This window comes from Nothoprocta perdicaria, unplaced genomic scaffold, assembly GCF_003342845.1.
Source record: "Nothoprocta perdicaria isolate Ctin4 unplaced genomic scaffold, notPer1 scaffold_228, whole genome shotgun sequence".
In the NCBI taxonomy this organism is placed as follows: Eukaryota; Metazoa; Chordata; class Aves; order Tinamiformes; family Tinamidae; genus Nothoprocta; species Nothoprocta perdicaria.
This window is the reverse complement of record NW_020455450.1, coordinates 853020-870581: the sequence shown is the minus strand read 5'-3', so window position 1 is coordinate 870581 and position 17562 is coordinate 853020. Positions and strand designations below refer to the sequence as shown.

At 66.3% G+C, this 17562-nt stretch overlaps 1 protein-coding gene across 1 annotated transcript in view; it reads left to right on the top strand.

The window, feature by feature from the left end:
- The window catches only part of LOC112947253 (opioid-binding protein/cell adhesion molecule homolog), a 44439-nt gene extending 26885 nt beyond the window's left edge, over positions 1 to 17554 (top strand). The window contains exons 2-7 of the mRNA XM_026039301.1: positions 5304 to 5536; positions 8019 to 8144; positions 8233 to 8367; positions 8563 to 8683; positions 8858 to 9009; positions 17426 to 17554. Of these exons, the coding sequence (XP_025895086.1) occupies positions 5304 to 5536; positions 8019 to 8144; positions 8233 to 8367; positions 8563 to 8683; positions 8858 to 9009; positions 17426 to 17529 (871 nt within the window). The 3' untranslated portion in view covers positions 17530 to 17554. The remainder of the gene's footprint in view (positions 1 to 5303; positions 5537 to 8018; positions 8145 to 8232; positions 8368 to 8562; positions 8684 to 8857; positions 9010 to 17425) is intronic.
- Positions 17555 to 17562: the final 8 nt, after the last annotated feature.

Here is a 17562-nt window from a genome sequence, read left to right as displayed (position 1 = left end):
GAGCAATTTTGGGCGAGCGCGGAGCCGCCCGGCTGCTCCCAAACGTGACATTTGTGTCCCGGAGCGGCACRCGCCGCTCCTGACGCTCTTATCAAATCAGCGGCCCCCGGCCCGAGCCCCRCAAGGTCTCTGAACCGGAGCTGAAGGGCTCCGAGCCTCACGGAGAGGCGGCCTCGGCCTCCTCCTCCTCCGGCGCCTTGGCTTTGCGAGCTCCGGGATTGGGAATTGCGCTCCCCGAGCCAGAAGGAGGCAGCTCCGCAGGGAGCCGGCGCTTTATTTTTTTCCTCCCCGCTACCCCAGTTCAATAGCAGCGAATTGCCTATTTCTCTGAGGCTTCTCCGCAAACAATTTACAGTGTAAATATATTTGTTGGCATGCAAATCACTCGGCATTATGAGTCTTGATTAATATTATAATGTGTTGATGAAAGCCTGCGTAAGTGCTTCTTGGAACCAAGGTTCCTGACAAAGCTCGGCTGTTTGGGTGCCCAGTGTTTGTTGAATGTTAGAGGAGGCTGTTTTGAGGCTTTGTGTTTTCCTTAATTCTAATTTGCGCCGCCRCCGTTTAATGGACGGGGAGCTTTCCCTCCTTCTTTGCAAGATGCCAAGCGCGAAGCGGCTCCGTCGCGCGACGGATCGCGCCGTTAATTAACGCGATGAGGGGCACCGAGGCTGGGCGCCTCGGCCCCGGCCCCGCGGGGACTCTCTGGTGTCTAATAGGGTTGAGCTCCGGCTCCAAGACCAAGCGCCTAGAGGTTTTCCCTCCTCGAGAGAGGTTCTAGTGTTCCCAAACTGTGCGGATTGGAGGCAGTTCCCTGCGGGACGCTTTGCGCCTAGGATGCGGCCACAGGGAAGTGTCACCGGGAGGCGGCTCTGCGCGTGCTGGGAATGCCGGGCGCGGGGACTGGCGAGGGAGCGCGAGGCGAGCGGGCAGCCCTCCTTAGCAGGCAGCGGAGCAGCGGCTAGCGACAGCCCCTGCTTCTGACCTTTGGTAACTGCTGTTTTCCRCGGCGAGTGACAGGGCGTGCGGAGAAACAGCAAGTTGTCCGCGGGCGCCTCTCCGGGCGGCCATGCCGCATGGAGCAGCCCGGGCCAAAAAGGAGGAAAAGGGGGACAAAATCAGCAGGATAGCAAGCCTTTAAAGAAAACACCGTGCCCCTTCTTTTTGTTTTTCTCTCCCTTTTTTATTTCCTTTTTTTTTCCCCCCTCCGCAAGCAGCTGTGCCTTTTTCCAGCGCTTTTAAAGGGTTGCCAGGGAAACCGAGCAAGGGAGAGCGGAGAGGTTAGATGGATCTTGGACGAGGCTAATGCACTCGCTCCGAGCGGGAATTGCCGGGTGGCCGGGACGCGGCGGGTCCCGGGACCTCCCCGCGCGCACCGCTCCTTCCCGCCGCCGCCAATTGAGGTTTTGCCGTTTGCAGGCGCTAACCCGTCGCTTCGGGGTCTCGCGGTGGCTTTTGAAGGGTCGTTAGCCCTTGTGGGTCACCCTGGGTGAAGTACTTGGGATGTTGGGCCCGCGTGCACGGAGTTGGAGGCCAGGAGAGGGAAGCGAGGGAACGGCGGGGCGGCAACCCGGAGGCCTGAGGCGGGATCGGCCGGAAAACGATCGGAATTTAGCCCCGGACGCACGTGCTCCTCCAGCAGCCCTCAGGCTCCCGAGCGAGCCCACCTCCTCCTGCTGCAAGGAGGGATCTGGAATGGGGAGCCGGATGGATGGAGCCGTAGGAACGATATAGGAGCTCTGGTCTCGCCAAGCAGGGTGTTCTCAGCCTGTTCCCCCTAACTTGACACCATCCGTCCCAGTTCCTCATGGTAGGACGGGTCCCCCACTGGGCCTCACCTTGTCTCCTCAGTCCCCGTGCTCGTCCGGGCTCRTTCTCAGCGCTAACGGGCCCCTATAAATAAGCCCTGGGAACGGCGACGGGGAGCGCTCAGAAAAGGCCGGTGCGTAAATTAGAGGYGAGGTAGTAATAAAGCTGACGAGCCCTTCGCCGGGGATTTTACGTTTCTCCTTGACTTTGCGGCTTTGTAGGGAGGAAATGATATCCACTGTCTCTTCCTTCGCCCGTTCCTCCTCCTCCTCCTCCTCCCTACCTTCTCCAATGGCGCATCGTGTCGGTACGGGACCCGCCGTCCTCATCAAGCTCCTCGGCGCTCTAGGCGGGAACAGTCTCATCTGTGGCAGTGCTGCGACACGGGATTTGCCACCGGGAGAGGGTTTTCCATCCCCAATGGGGCCGCGGGGCCCTTTTTGCGGCACGCTTTCCCGCGGGAAGCGGCCGGGCTGTTCGTTTCCCCTCCGCGCCTGCGCGCGCGGCTCGACACGCTCGGCACGCGCCAGACAAGCGCGGCGCCGCGCCGGCGGCGGGTGCCAAGTGTGACCCGGCGCTTCCCGGCGGAGGCGATGCATATTTATCAGGGAGGCGCCGGGGGGAACGGCTCAGCAACACGCGGCGCTCATCTCGGCGGCGGCCGGAGCGGCCGCGGCTCCGCGCGACCCCGCRCCGCACGCCCGGGCCCGGGCAGCAAGCGGGAAGCGCTCGGGTGCTCCCACGTGCCAGCAGCCCCTCTTGCCATAATATTTCCCGTGCGTCGTTTGACTTCTCTTTCTCTCGCGAACCCCTCTTGATCCCGGTACCTGCCGTAGCGGCTCTCTGGCTATATTTTATTGMGTGAATATTTCAATTAAATTACTTGGTGGGGAGGAAAAAAAGGCGCCGGTGAAGTTGGGAGCGATCGCCGTATCACTCCAACTTCCCTGCGTTCCCCGAAGGTTAATTGAAAGGCAGCCATCTTGGTGACGTTTAGACAAATGAGGATAATTACGTGTTCTCCGGCTCTCGGAGAGGTTAATTGCTTAGATGTACGAAGACTCGAAGAACAAAGAAGGGATAAATCAGCAGCGGGACGATGGTCCGATAACGTACTCGGGTGTCGTGGCGTGGGCGTCCCACAAAGAAGCGCCCCGCGATCGCGCGGCCCCGCTCGCCTCGGGCGGCCAGGTCCTTCCGCGGGCCCCGTCGGAAAGCGCAGTCTAATTCCCTCACTCGTGCATTAAGACGCGCAGGTTTATCCAGCAGCCCAGCTGCCTGGCAGATAATTACTCCCGAACGCGACCCGATGTAAAATAATCCTCCCGGGCGCGCGGCCAAGACGCGGAGGCTCTGCCTCCCGCGACGGAGACCTCGCCGTTCCCCTCGGGAGCCGCGGGGAGCGGCGTCCGGGGACGGACGCAGGTGGACGGCCTGCGACTTGCCTCCCTTGGCGATGCCGAGGGCGATGCCGAACGCGTCGTGCGTCCCGGGCTCTTGCCGGTCCTGCCGTTAGCYGGAAGCTCTGCGTTGCTTCGGCCACCTGTCCCCGTTGATTTGCGCTGCCCAGAGCCCTCCCGCTTTATCCCCTTTGTTGCTGCCTCCCCTTTTCCTAGGAAAATGGTGATTAAGCTGATAACGACTGTGATTTTGCACGGGGAGAGGTGGGAGAGATTTTGGTTTGGAGCCGCAACGCCGAAGGTCCCCGGAGCAGAACCGACCGGGCAAAAGGGTTCCCCTTCCTCAAGTTGTCTGCAAAGGAGGGTCCTGGGACCTCCCGCTTTCGGGATAGGGGACGGGATCCCACCCGGGGCAGCCGGTGTCCGAGGGCGCCCAGACCCGCGGCGCCAGACCCAAGGCTCCGGCATCRCCGAGGTGCGGCTCCCGCCACCGATCTGGGTCAGGTATTTTAGTCGCCGGAAAGTGGGTCAGCCGAGGAGTCGGCGGCGCCGTTTTGGCATTTCCATTTGTCATCTCGCAGYGATACTTTGCCTCGAGGAGTGAGAAATGGCTCGGGGTTGACAGGCTGCAGAAGTGCTTAACAATACAGATCTGTTGGTTTGCATAGGCGGGTGGGCAGGTCCCGGGCGCGCGCGCAGGGGCAGAGCGGGCCGGGGAGCGCCGGGACGGACCCGGGAGCGCCAGCGATTCCTTGGGAAGCGAGGCCATGAGGATGAGGGATGGGTGCAGTCAGCGCCCCGCATGCAGGACTCTCCTTCCTCCTCATCCCCCTGTTTGGGTTCAAGGAGGATTTGGGAGGAGGTTCTCGCACCGCTTCCGAGCGCGGAGACGGACGCGGCGCCTTCCGGAGCACCTCGGTGCGGGTTTGTCCTTGTTCCTCCCGAGATCCCTCGCAGGGACACCCGCCCGGCCCGCTTTCTTATCCGGCTTTGTCGGAGCTTGTCGGCTTTATCTAAACACTCGCCAGAGGCGTCCTTACCTGGTTGCTCGCGGAGCCGCGCTCGTAATCCCGGTCCGCGGGAACTGGGGAGCCGGGAGTGCGCGGCGGGACCCGTTTCGCCCGGGCTCTTTCCCAGCGCCCGCTCGGGGCCACGCTCATCCTCGGCGCGGGAACGGGCCCGAGGAGCGCGCGTCGTCGCCGCCGTGCCCGGGCCGTGCACGTCACCCTAATGAGGGCCCCGCGCGTCCCCCGAAGGGCCCTCGCCCGGATATTTATCCGCGTGCCGAGGCGCGAGGGCTCTGTTTTACATATTGCCGCCCTGGTTCTGTGGCGCGCGCCATGAATAATTTAGGGGGAACGTGTGTAAAGTATCTCYTTATTATTCATTATAATGAAGTGAGACAGTGGTAATAGTCCACTAGAGCCGAGTCCCTGAGGGCTGAACCTAACTAGGCTGCGCTTAGCTCTCCCCCAGTTAATCTGYGTGACGGGAGGGCTCCCGCGGCCGCCGCTCGGGCCGACACGGCGCTTGCGACACGGACAAGGCGCGCGGTGCCGGCGCGGGGAGAACATCTTGGTAGCGGGATAATAATATATGGCATGCTGCTCTGGGACCCTGGAGGCCCTGAGCGTGCCCAGCGTTGGCTCTGCCGGTGATTAATCCCGCTCTAGCCGTCCCGTGGCGTACGCGCCGCCTCGCCTCTCCCTTCCAGGGCCTCGGTTTCCCTCCGAGCCCCACGCTTTTGCCGCAGGCGAAGCCGAGCCGGAGGAGCCCTGAGGGAAACAGCTCCGGAGCATCTACCCGGAGGAAGGACAGAGCACGTGGATTTATTTCCCCGCTCTCTGCCTCTCRCCGGGCGCAAGGAGGAGGCGCCTCGCGGCGGGAAATCAATCGCCGCAGGGCCCGTGTTKTGTTTTGCAGGCGCTGGCGGGATTTGCAGCTCCCTCCTCTCCCCACGCGCACACCGGGGCCGCGGGCATCGCCCCGGGGCCGTCTCGCGAGGTTCCCGGTGCCGTCGGGAGCCCCGAGGGCAGGGCAGGGGCGGGAGGCCCGCGGCGCCCCGGCGTGACGGCCGCGCGCTCCGCCTCGCAGGTGCACCGTGGACGACCGGGTGACGCGGGTGGCCTGGCTCAACCGCAGCACCATCCTCTACGCGGGCAACGACAAGTGGTCCCTGGACAACCGCGTGGTCATCCTCTCCAACACCAAGACGCAGTACAGCATCAAGATCCACAACGTGGACGTGTACGACGAGGGGCCCTACACGTGCTCCGTGCAGACGGACAACCACCCCAAGACCTCGCGCGTCCACCTCATCGTGCAAGGTGAGGGTCCGCGCGGCGCCGGCGGMTATCCGGGACGGCTCCCGGCCCCGGCTCGGCGGCGGCCGCCGGCTCTCGTCCGGCCTCTCGATTAATTTTTCAGAGTTAGTGTTAGCTCGGGTTAGATAAAGAGAATGGAAGTTTCCTAATCCTCTTAAAGAAGATTTATCTGGCCGAGTAGCAAGCTCTCAGAATACAATAGAGCGTGTATAAAACCAGGACCTAATCTTTCCTTTAATTTCCAGCAGCTGATGGGTATTGATTTTGCAATGAGCCCCTCTGAAAGAGTCCAGGGCCGCACCGCGGCTCGGCCCACAAACCCAGCACCCTTATGTATGTATTTATGTTTTGCTCGCATAGAGATGTGGCCGGGCCTCGCGGCGCCCCTCGGGTCTCTCACGCGCACGAGAGCGAGCGCGATCGCGTCCGTCCCCTCTCGGCTCGCTCCCTGGATCCCCCAGGGATCGGCTCGGGATCGTGCGCCRCATCCGTCAGGGACAATTCCTAGGTATTTGGTCGGCCCGGAGGGTGCCCGGGTAGCTTTATCGCCGCTCCGTCCCCGCGTTCGCGTGGGTTTAATCGCGCCGCTGCCGGTCGAGCTGTTCCCTCCTCGTGTCGCAGCCGGTAGTGAACGTGTCTCATGGTGCCGTTATTAAGGTGTTGCTTGGACTGCTCCCTTCTGGCCGYGATAGACTCCCCCRCGTTGCCCCGTTGCAGCAGCAGGAYGTCGAATCACGTCGCGGGTCGCGTGTGCCCGAGGAACCGGTGTCAACGTTGTTGTCGCGTTCTGAAAAACGGCACGTGCCCTTCGTGGGCCACCTCGCTCCGCAGCTCGTGCAGCGAGCGCTCCTCGGTGCGGCCCTTAATCCCTCTAGCCGTGGCTTTTTCATTAATACCTCTATCAGCTGTCTGCATCRCTGCCGCCAGCGCCCGCTCCGGTTTCCCATCCCGGCCTCCGCCGCTCGCCGGGCTTGGAACGAGCGGGGCCCTCGGCAGCCCCCGGGAAATCGGGGCCATCTGTCCCCACGGAGGGACGTGCCCGGGATGTCCCTCGCCGGGGCCCCCGCTCCGTCCAAGGGGCTCCCCTCAAGGAGTAGCCCTGGGACCRAGCGTCTCTTCCCTGCCCCGCAGCCCCACTGCACCCATGGGTGACAGCTCGGTGTGGTGCCCCGGCCCGGCCAGTCCCCTTCGTGTGGGGTTGATCACGGGGAGCACAAGGACCCTCGCCCAGAGATGGGCTTTGTAGTGGCAGAGTAGAGGGCAGGAACTGGACCAGAGAAAGTGGAGCAGGAGCCCAAGGAGTCAGGCGGGTAACGGGCTTCCCGGCGGGAGCGGCAGCCTGAAGCGCCTGGCGTTCGCCCCCGCTCCGGGATCGCCTCCGCCCAAGGCTGTCAGGAGGAAGGTGTCCAAGCAGGAACGTGTCATTTTGGTGAAGCGCAGTGTATTTTTAGCAATGGTTTTTACCAAGGCGGGCCGTGTTGTGYGGCGAGGCTGGCCAGATGCGCCGCGGGTGTTGAGCAGGAGGGAATAGGGCCCTATCCCTATACCCAAGCGCCCTTGGGACGTCGGGGCGCCGAGCGGGGCGCCTGGCCGCGGAACGTGACCAACTCAGGCCGTCACACGCGCTCCATCTCTCATCTGGGCACAATCAAGCGCGACRCGTCTCTCGGCTGGCGCTGTCATCGGAATTGATTTTATCAAAGCCCATAATCTTGGCTGTCAATGCGAGGCGCTCGGCGAGAACACTCAATGTTTTCTCCGGTCCCCACGCGTGACAYCACCCTTCTACCAGGGCCAGGCTGCGGCACGCGGGGAAGGACCCCCGCGCCCAGCAGAGCAGCCCCTCTCTCAAGGCTTCCGACACCCTCCCGGGCTTTTCTGGCATCCCGGAGCGTCCCAGGCTTTCGGGGAGCCCGGCGAGGGTGCGATCCGTGAGATGAACGCGCCGACGGGGCGTGTCGGGTCCGCGTGGACTTGCTGTAGTGTTTTTGTGGAGCAGGGATGACTTAGCGCCCTTTCCCTATTCACCATGGGTCTCACCTCCCAGCCCGGGTGCACCCAGGAGCAGAGCGGTGTGTTAGGTAGCAGGAATGCTAAGAAGGGAGCTGCGGGAGAGCAGAGCATCCCGCGGGTCCGTTAGGCGTGTGCCCATCCCGGAATGCCGGGAAGCGGCGTTATTTTTCCCCGGGCTTTTAATTGCTCATTGCCCAGGCCGTGGATATTTACGGGTGCGGAGAGGGCCGYGTTATTTATTAGAGGGAGTATCTGGGGCTCGGCGCCTACAAATCACTCGGGGCGGCGCGGAATCCGGCAGGCGCTGGGTAATTTAAAGAGCTTTAATAAAAATGCCAAAGTCGGGGACGTGTCTTCGGGCGCCACRAGGCTCGGTCACCAGGTTTTTAGCGGCGATCCCGGGGGGTTGTTAAGGCAGGGGAGCGGGGCCCTCRCGCGCTCAGCGCCTGTCCCGCCTCGCGTTCCCTCGCAGTCCCCCCGCAGATCGTCAACATCTCGTCGGACGTCACGGTCAACGAGGGCAGCAGCGTGACGCTCATGTGCCTGGCGTTCGGGCGGCCCGAGCCCACCGTGACCTGGCGGCACCTCTCCGGGAAAGGTGAGCGCTCCGGGGCCGGCGCGCCGCGGCCGGCGGGGACGGGGACCCGGCGGCCCCCGCCCAGCCCGGCGCCGCGCGCTCCTCGCAGGGCTGGGCTTCGCCAGCGAGGAYGAGTACCTGGAGATCACGGGCATCACGCGGGAGCAGTCGGGCGAGTACGAGTGCAGCGCCGTGAATGACGTGGCCGTCCCCGACGTGCGGAAAGTCAAAGTCACCGTCAACTGTGAGTGGAGAGCGGCGGGGCCCCGTGTGGCGCCGAGCGCCGGAGGGGGGACGCGCGTGCAGGGACCCAGCTCCCGAGGTGCCCTTTGTGCACGGGGAGCTCAGTAACGGGGAGCTGGGAGCTCTTCAGCGGGGAGGTGGCGGGGGCGCTCTCGGTCCGTGCCGGCCCCCGACGTCTCCCCGGGGCGCTCCGCAGACCCGCCGTTCATCTCCCACGCCAAGAACACGGGCGCCTCGGTGGGCCAGAAGGGCATCCTGCAGTGCGAGGCGTCGGCCGTGCCCGTGGCGGAGTTCCAGTGGTTCAAGGAGGACACCAGGTGAGCGGGGCCGGCCGCGGGGCGTCCGCGGGGCGGGGACTTTGTTCCTGTTGTTTTGGAGCGGGGTACTGTTTTATTGGGTGGTGTGTTGATGGATGGGTGGCATCATGGGGCGAGCCCGGTCCGGGCCCCGCCGTGACGCGTCTCTCCCCGTCTCCCCGGCGCCGGGGGCAGATTAGCGAACGGCCTGGATGGGGTGCGCATCGAGAACAAGGGGCGCATGTCGACGCTGACCTTCTTCAAYGTGTCTGAGAAGGACTACGGCAACTACACGTGCGTGGCCACCAACAAGCTGGGCAACACCAACGCCAGCATCATCCTGTACGGTAGGTGCCGTGCTTGTCCGTGAACGTCTAGGCGTCTAGGTGCCCGAGTGAGGAGCGCGGCCGGAGCGACCGAGCGCCTCGTGACATTTCCGACGGATCGGCGCYGCGGAGCCGACCCTCGGAGGCCCCRACCCRGAGCGCAAAAGAGGCGCCGAGATGCGGAGCGCATCGCTTAGAGGAAGGGGGCGGAAGGGGCCCCCCCGCCCACGGTTTCCAGCCCGCAGCCAAGAGATGGATGTCAGCACAGTAGCTGGTGGCGGTCCTAGCGGTGTTGGTGTCGGTGGGTGACCCAGTGGTGATGGTGAAGGGCTTTTTAGCCGGTTCCCACAAGCGATGCCGGCGGAGGGCGGTCRACGCCGGAACGTCGGGCCGGGGGCCCATTAGCCAGGTGGGTCCGCGCGTGTGCGCCCGGGGGATAGCGACGTGTCGTTGGAGACGGTGCTATGGATAAGGCGGCCCCATCAGTTCGGGAGCGTCAGCGCTTGCACGGGTAGAGCGTGTTCTGCTCGAGGAGGGGTACGGCGCGACCCTGGCGGTCCAGGGGACGGTGCAAAATCTTGGCAGGCGGGCAGAGTGTTGACTGTATTAGCACCTGGCAGCGTTAGGGGCTTCTTGGTGACAGGGTGACAGAGGCGGGCATCGTTAGAGGAGCGGCCGGCACCCGTAGGCGCGAGCAGGGGCCGTTCCCGGCCGGCCACACGCCCCACAGCGCTCGAGGCGGCTCCGGGCATCCCAGACCCGTGTGTGCAGGGGCAGAGGCAGGGCACTTGTCTCGGTCRTGCCGGGTAGATGCGAGGTGGTTGCGAGGTGCTCCCAGGTGCCGCCTGCCCCTTCATTAGGGAGAGGCGGTGCCTCGGGAGGGCGACCCGGCCGATTGGTTCAGGCAGGAGGCTGGGAAAGGGGGCGGGCGGCCGGGGCGGCTGGCTCGACAGCCGGCCTCCGTCAGGGCTGCAGGTCTCCYGCGCGCGGTCCTGCCTCCGGGAGCCGACGGCGCAGAAGGCGTCAGGCAGGTGAGCACAGCGGTGTTTCCGCGGGTGTCCCAGTGAGTTGCGTAGCGGGTGTGTTGGCTGTTGACAAGGGCCGGTGCAGTAGAGAAGCGTGTTAGGGCCAGAGGTGAGGCCCCGGTGTCACGGGGCTCACGGCGTAGGGCAGTGTCGTGCGTCGGCCGGTCAGGGGGGACGGCACGTGCTCGGAGGCCTGGGCTTTGGGGGCGGATCAGGGGCATCGGGCCGGGGCCACGGTCCCGGGGCCGAAGGTGCTCCGTGCCGGTCATGGGGCAGTTGGTAGCGTAGCTGTGGTTGGCGCAGTGTTGCGCCGGCCCACCCCGTGCTGTAGGGTCTATGTGGGTGATGGATCAGGTCCCGTGAGCTGTCGTGGCGGGCAAGGAGATGCGTCCAAGTGCAGTGCTTTGGCTTCCAGGGGTGAGTCTCATCTTGGCACCTTTTGTTTAGGCGTTGCGGTGTTGGAGTTGCRTGTGTGCAGAGCAGGAGCGGGGCAAGGGGTTCCCAGCGGCGCCGGGCTCCTTTTTAGTCGGGGACTTGTGTGTCGGCACTCGGTCAGGAGCAGAGCCCAGCGTTCTGGTGCAGTAGGRCACAGGAGAGCCTTGGGGCTGCCCTGGCCCTCGGCACGTGAGGGCCAGGACTCGGGGTGTTGTGTTTTTACAGGGCCAGGGTGTTTTGAGCGACTCGCAGGCACGTGCCTGGGGCAAGGCATCGTGTTGTCTTGGGTGGGTGCCAGCGCCCCATGCTTTAGGTGAGCGGGAGTCAGACAGGAGTTGTTCTGGCGGGCCTAGGCGGTCGGGTCCCGGCTGCGGTGTTGGGGGCAATTGTGCTGGTCCCCCGGGCCTTCCTAGGGCTCGGAGCTACGCGTAGGGGTTGTCTTGTCAAAGTCCAGCGCGTGCCCGCTGTCAGGGTGGCCCCTTTCTCCTCGGCTCCATTGCGGTTTGACAGCTCTCTGGCGGTGTGCGGAGTGACTCGGCGTGCGCTGTGCCTCGCTGGAGGAGTTCTGCCTCCCTCTCGCACAGAATCTGAGGGCGGAGGCCCAAGGGAGGCCGTCCATGAGCGTTGCGGTCCCCGGGTGTTTCTTGGCAGCCTGGGATGAGGCACCTCCACGAGCYGTCGCACCCCTAAGAGGCCCAGCTTGGGGCTCGTAGGGCGGCTCTGGCGACAGCTCGCACGAKCCTGAGATGCCTCGTCACAGCTCCCCGAGGCCCCATTGTTTCTAAGACGGTCGGGATTAGGAGTCCCAGGATCGCGGAGGTGCCTCGCTCCCCTGGCGGGACCATTCTGGGACCAGAGTGACGGGGGCTCCTGTCGGTGCCTCCGACAACCCGAGATGCTCCTTCTTGGGGAACTGCGTCCAGGGAGCGAGGTCCCGGGCTCCCGAGGGCCTCTCTGGAGCCCTGCTTGCCAGGTCCCTACAGGAGCGTGAGCGTCTCAGGTTGTCGGGGCCCCCGTCCATCCTGGAACGCGCGGGCATCTTAGGCTGCGGGCGGCTCGGCCAAGAGCCRCCCGGAGCCGAAGGCGCCTAGTCCCGGCCCTCTGGGACTAGGGCCGGGACTAGGCGCCTTCGGCTGTGGGCAGCTCCTGGCTGGGTTGCCCTTAGGCTGGTAGTGCTTTGAGGGGAGCTGAGGTAGGGTGGAAGGTGTGTGGTGTCGGGCCGGGGGCTGCGAGGGAGCTAAGGGCAGGCTCGAGGGCCACTGGGAGGGGAGACCCGGGACGGGGGGCCAATGGGAGGCCGTGCCGGAGCGGGAAGGGCTGCCCCGGGACCCCCCTGGCCCAGAAAGCCTCGGGAGCTGGAGCGACCGTGGAGCGTAGCGAATGGGGACGAGCAAACGGGGACGAGTCCTGGCACTGGGCAGGGCACTGGGCGGGGCCGGCGGGCCAGGGCCAGCCACGCTGCCCGTTTGGCCCCAGGCCTGCCGGGGCCACGAGGCCCCACTCAAGCCCCAGGCCTGGCAGGGAAGGCAGGCCTGGGATGGGGGGGTCTCCCCGGGGCAGGGAGCCCTGGGCCTCAGGCCTTCGGCCCGAGGCCCGGGCCCCTAGGGCCTTCGGCCTGAGAGGCTAAGTCCCACGGCCGTGGGGCCGTGGGACTTGACCCTGCGCTGAGGCTGAGGGCCTTAGCCTCTCGGGCTAAGTCCCATGGCCCTAGGCATGTGGGACTTAGCCCGAGAGGGTAAGGCCCTCGGCCTCAGCGCAGGGTCCTAGGGTCTGAGCCGAGGAGGCTAAGTCCCACGGCCCCGGCCTTCCGGGCAAAGAGACGAGGGCCCAGAGGCCTGGCCGCTGAGGCCGAAGGGCCGGGGCCGTGGGACTTAGCCTCCTCGGCTCGGAGGCTCGGGCCGAAGGACTTACCCTCTTAGCCCGGGGGAGGCTCGGGCCGTGGGACGCTGCCTCCGGGCTGTCGGGCTAGGGCCGAGAGCCTTAGCCTCTGAGCCCGGGGGGCCGGGGCCGTGGGACTTAGCCTCCGGCGCTAGGGCCGCCGGCCCCGTGGATGAAGCCCTAGGGCCGAGCCTCTTAGGGGGAGGACGTAGGACTTGGCCGCCCGGGCTGAAGCCCCGGGACTTGGCCGGGCGGGACGAGAGACGGAGGGCGGGGGCTCGGGCGACCGGGACCGGAGGTGCAAAGTCCGAAAGGAATTAAGTGAGGCGACGAGGATGGTTAGATGCATGGGGGGGCGAGACCGAGAGCGCCCCGCAAAAAGGAGAGACACGGGCAGGCGGTTCGAGAGGCCTTTATTCGCGAGCCACAACACGTGAGCACGCTCCGCGACGGCGAGACGCCTCCCTTGGGCCGCGGGTGGCCGCCGCCGCGGGCTCCGTCGATGGTGTCGTGGTCCTCTCGAAGGCCTCGGCCTCAGGGCGGGGTAACGTGGGACGGGTGCCCTCCGCCTAGAACAGAGACAAAAGCGCGGTGTTGGCCAAAAGTCACCGGGCACGAGGGTCCCGCCAAGCGCCCGCGCCCTCCCGCGCCGCCTTCCCTGCCTCCTCCTGTCCGGACTCCGAACGCCCCCTCCGGAGCGGCCGGGCGCCTCTCTAAGGGGCCTGGGCCCGCCGGCGGCTCCGGGCCGGGCGGGCACCCCTCCGGCCGACGAGGGAGCCCTCTCCGCGAGCGTGAGGGCACAAAGAGGACAGAGGCGCACGCGCGCGCTTTCTCCTCGACGGCCCCGCTTCCGAGCCTCCCGGCGCGCCGCCTCCCTAGCGAACGACCTGAGACTTCCTTACGAACGTTCTCGCCTCCCTAAGGAACGAGCCCTTGGTCCTCGACACCTCCCCGAAAACCTCCAAAAAAAGCATCCCCTATGCTTGCTCCTCTTTCGTCACCATCGGCTTGAAACTACCTGCTACTTACTGACTACTACTCTCATGTCCCTAACGCGTGGCTCTTCCTACGCGACCCGCCGCCTCCGCGGCGGACCGCCGAGCGTCCCGACGGCCGCGGCCTCTCGGCTCGCCGCCTCCCGGACCGACGACCTTTTCCTGCCTTCCTCGCCTTCTCGCCCGCGGGACCGACGCCTGATGTTCCCTAAACGAGGGGCCGCCTCCCCGAGGAACGGGCGAGACTCCCCAGGAGCGGGTCCTCTGGCTGGCCTCGACGCCTCCCTAACAAACAACCTCCTTACTTCGCGATCTGCTCGCGCCCCCGGCGATCCGACGCCGGTTCCTAGACCGCCAACCGCCGCCCCAACGGACCGGCGAGCGGCCCGGAGGCCGAAGCCTCTTCGCCGGCCGCCTCCCTAATTAACCGACAAACGACGGTGACCGGGGTCGCGTCCCTGCCTGACAAAGGGGCGCTCCCGGACAAACTTCCGGGCGTCCCGGACGGGTCAAGCCTTTTGGCTCGCCGGCTCCCTCGGTAACGGACTCCCCGTTACGTCCTTACTAAGGTTCTCGCGTCCCTACCGAAGGCCCTTTCCTCATCGAGGCACCGGCGCCCCTACAAACTTCCGAGCGCCCRAAATAAATACTCGATCCTCCTGGCTCGACGCCTCCCTAAGGAATGACCTCGGACCGACGACCGGGCTCTCGTTCCTAACCGACGCGGGCTTCTCCCGAAACGGGGCGGCCGCCTCCCCGAWACGCTCCCGGGAGAGGGCCCCGAATACGCGAGGGGCTCGGCGCGCCGCCTCCGGAACGACCTGGGCTTGCTCTCGCGTCCCTGACCGACAAATGCTTTGTCCCTGATGACCGGGCGCCTCCCCGACGGCCGCTCCGACTACTGGATCCTCTTGCTCACCGCTTCCCTAAGGAACGACCTGGCTCCTAACGCTCTCGCGTCCCTAASGGACCAGAAAAGGCCCGGTCCCCGACAAACTCCCCGACGCGCTGGCGAGCGTCCCGAAGGGTTGAGCCTCTCGGCTCGCGGCCTCCCTAAGTCGCTAACTACCTTTCCCCGACTTACTTCCATGCCCACGTCCCCACAAACTCTTTGGCCTGACCGACGGGCCGCCTCCCGGCCGAGCCTCGCGGCCCCGACGAGCGAACGCTTCCTCCTCGAGGAAGAGCCGGCCGCCTCCCGATGGAACCGACCTCGTGGGGCCGGAGCRTCCCCGACGAACGAACGAACGCTTCTTCGGACCTCGCGGGCCGCCTCCTTCGCTAAGTGCCTCCGCTCCGTCCGCCTACGCGAACGCCTTCTCCTAAACGACAGGCCGCCCCTCCGCGTTGCTCGCCTCCGAGCGCCGTCGGATGGGCCCGGCTCCCTCCGACTCCCTGCTCCTCCTTACCTAACGAACTCCCGCGCGCCGGAGAGTCCGGAACAAACCGACACGCGACCCGAGGCGCTGGCGGCCTACCCGCGCGACTTCCTCGAGCCCCGGYGGCCCGACCCGACGGAGACTTGCTCCTGCGCAGCCCTCCGCCTCACTTGCGCGCAGACCTCTTTCTTGCCCTGACCGGCCGGCCGCTTTCCGCGCGAGGGCACTTTCTCCCGCCTGGGCGAGCGCCCGCTCCGGCCGGCGCGCCGCCTCTCCCCCATGCTCCGGTCCTGAAGAGACCTCGGCCCCTGGGCCTGCCRCCTCCCTGGCGCCCGAGCCTCTCCAGGAAGAGCATCGGGAACTAACGCGGCTCTTTCTGGTCCCTGGTTGCTCTCACCCTCCCCGACTAAGTTTCGCGCACCCCGGCAAATGCTGCTSTTCCCTTCCTCAGGGCTTGCCGCCTCTCCGGCTCGCTCGGGTCCGGCCGGCCCGTGGCCCTTGCCCGCCGCCGGCCGTCGCTCCGCGCCGCCTCCCGGACGCACGCGACCGCCCTTGACTGCTCCACACCCTCTCTCCTATTTTCTGCCGTCAAAGGATGCCCGAAGCTGCCTGTTCCCGGACCGACTAACTTACTTTGTCAAGTCCCAGCGACCCAAACGGCCGCAACTCTCTCCTGCCCAGCTCGGCGGCTCCGGCCCGAGCGTCCCAAACGCGCGTGACTCTTTCTTCGCCGTGCCCTTGCCACCTCTCTGACGCTCTCGCGTCCGCGTGCGACTCTGCCCCTGTTAGCCGTCTCCTTTGCTCTCCCCGTTCCAGGCGGCCCGAAAGGACGCGAGCCCCTTTCCTATTCCCTGGCCCACCCTCTTTCTTCCTCCACGCTCCCTGTCCAGACCCACTGCGACCCTTTCCTACAGCCGGCYGGCTCTCCGACGTTCAGGGCGTCCCAAAGAAACACCGCCCTTTCCGAAGCGCTCGTCCTCTCCCTGAATTTCGGGCTCTCTGCCCGCCGGGCTCCCTTCCTGTCGCGGCGACTCCCGGGACGCTCGGCGCCTCGCGCCCTTCRCGCTTTCCTTCGCCCTCGCTCCTCGCTTGTCCTCCTGCCCGCTCGCTCGCGCGCCGCGGAGCCGCTCGGTTCCCCCTGGGTCGCCGCCTCTCCGACGCGAGCCCCGTCCTCCCAAACGCGCGCGACTCTTTCCTCTGGCCACATCTCTAACTGGCATCGTTCGGCACGTCCGAGCGCCCCGAATACCCACGACTCTCTCCGACTTACTCGCCACCTTTCTAAGTTCCTCGAGACAAAGCGTGACAAACACAGGCCGGTCTTCCCTATGGCATGAGCACCTCTCGACCGCCTAAGTCCCTCGCGTCCGAGCCGCCCGAACGCGCGCGCCTCGCTCCTGTTGGCTCCTCGCCGCCTAACGCCTTCCCGGGCGCTCGGCTCCCCTCTCCTCTACGACATCGCGCAGTGACGATGCTGGCGGGCGGCCCCGTCCCCGGACGCCTCTGTGGTGCCGGCTCCTACCTGTTGGTCTCCGCGCGTCCCACGTCGTCCCCTGGGCGCCGACGGCCGCGCGTCCCTACGGCGTCTCCGGGGCGCCGCTCTCCCGGTCGCCGTGGCTCCGGAGCTCTTCCCGGCTCCTTGGCGTTCCAAAGTGCTGCCCTCCTGCCCCATTGCGTGCGAACGCCCGGTGCGCCCCCGGCCCCGTCACCTCCGCCACCTCCCGAAGTGGACGGGACATTTTTGGCATGCGACATTGGTGGCATCCGACGGTTTTGGCATCCTTAGCGGCATCCTCCTGCGGCGTGCCGGCRCGTGGGGCTCGTGGGCTCCTTCGCCCCTCCGACGGCGACGCTCCCGCTGCTCCCTGGAACCTGCGCTGCGGAGGGAACCGCTTACCTGCTCTCCCGGGGCGAAGGGGGAGCGCGGGGGCCTCCTCGCGCCGGGCGGGCTCCTCGCTGATGGAATCTCCTCAAAAGTTCCCGTTCCTCACGGGCCGGGCCTCGGCGGCGCTCCCGCCGCGCGCCTCCCGGAGGGTGCGGGCGGGCTCGGCCCCGGGGCTGTCCTCGGGCTGAGGGGACCCGCGGTCCCCCCGACGGCGCCTCCTCCTCCTGTCACCCCACAGCGCCMTTTCCCCCTGAAATTCCCTGCAAAGACACCCTGTCTGCAACACCACGRGCACATCCTCGCTGCTCCTGGCATTGCAGGAGAGACCCGCTCTAGCCAGAGGGCATCGGGCTCCCGAAGAGCCCCGGGGGGCTCCTCRCTGCCCTCGGCTCCCCCGCCGACCTGCCTGCGCTGACCTCCAGGTATCAGGGACGTGAAACAGCCTGGTTCCTACCCTTCTCGGAAGTGCCGTAACCCCGAGAAACCTCCAGAGCGCAAACGCGGAGCCRCCTCCGCTCCGACGCAAGCTTCGCGTGCCTGGAGACTGACGGGCCGCTTCCGAAAGCTGCCTGACCGACCACCCTGTACCGAAAGGGCGTCACAAGGACGCGAGCGATGGGCCCGCTCCTCCTCCTCCCGGCCTGCGTGTGCCTGGCCGGGGACGACTCTCCTTTAGGCCACGCTAAGGAATCCCGGGAGTCCGCTCTGGGCTCCGCTCCTCTGGCGCGGGGACCGCGAGGACGCCGCTCCCGGCTCCGGGGAGCGTGCGGCTCTGCGGGGAGCCGCAAACTCGTGCCCGCCTCCGCGCCTCCTTCTCACCTCCTTCTCTCCTCTCCRCAGGGCCCGGCGCGGTGCACGACGGCGGCAACGCGGCGTCGCGAGCGGCCTCCCGCCTCTGGCTCTGGGCAGCCTTCCTCGCCGCCTTCCTCCTCCTCGACTTTTGATAAGAAGGCGCAGGGGCCGCGGAGGCGCCGGCG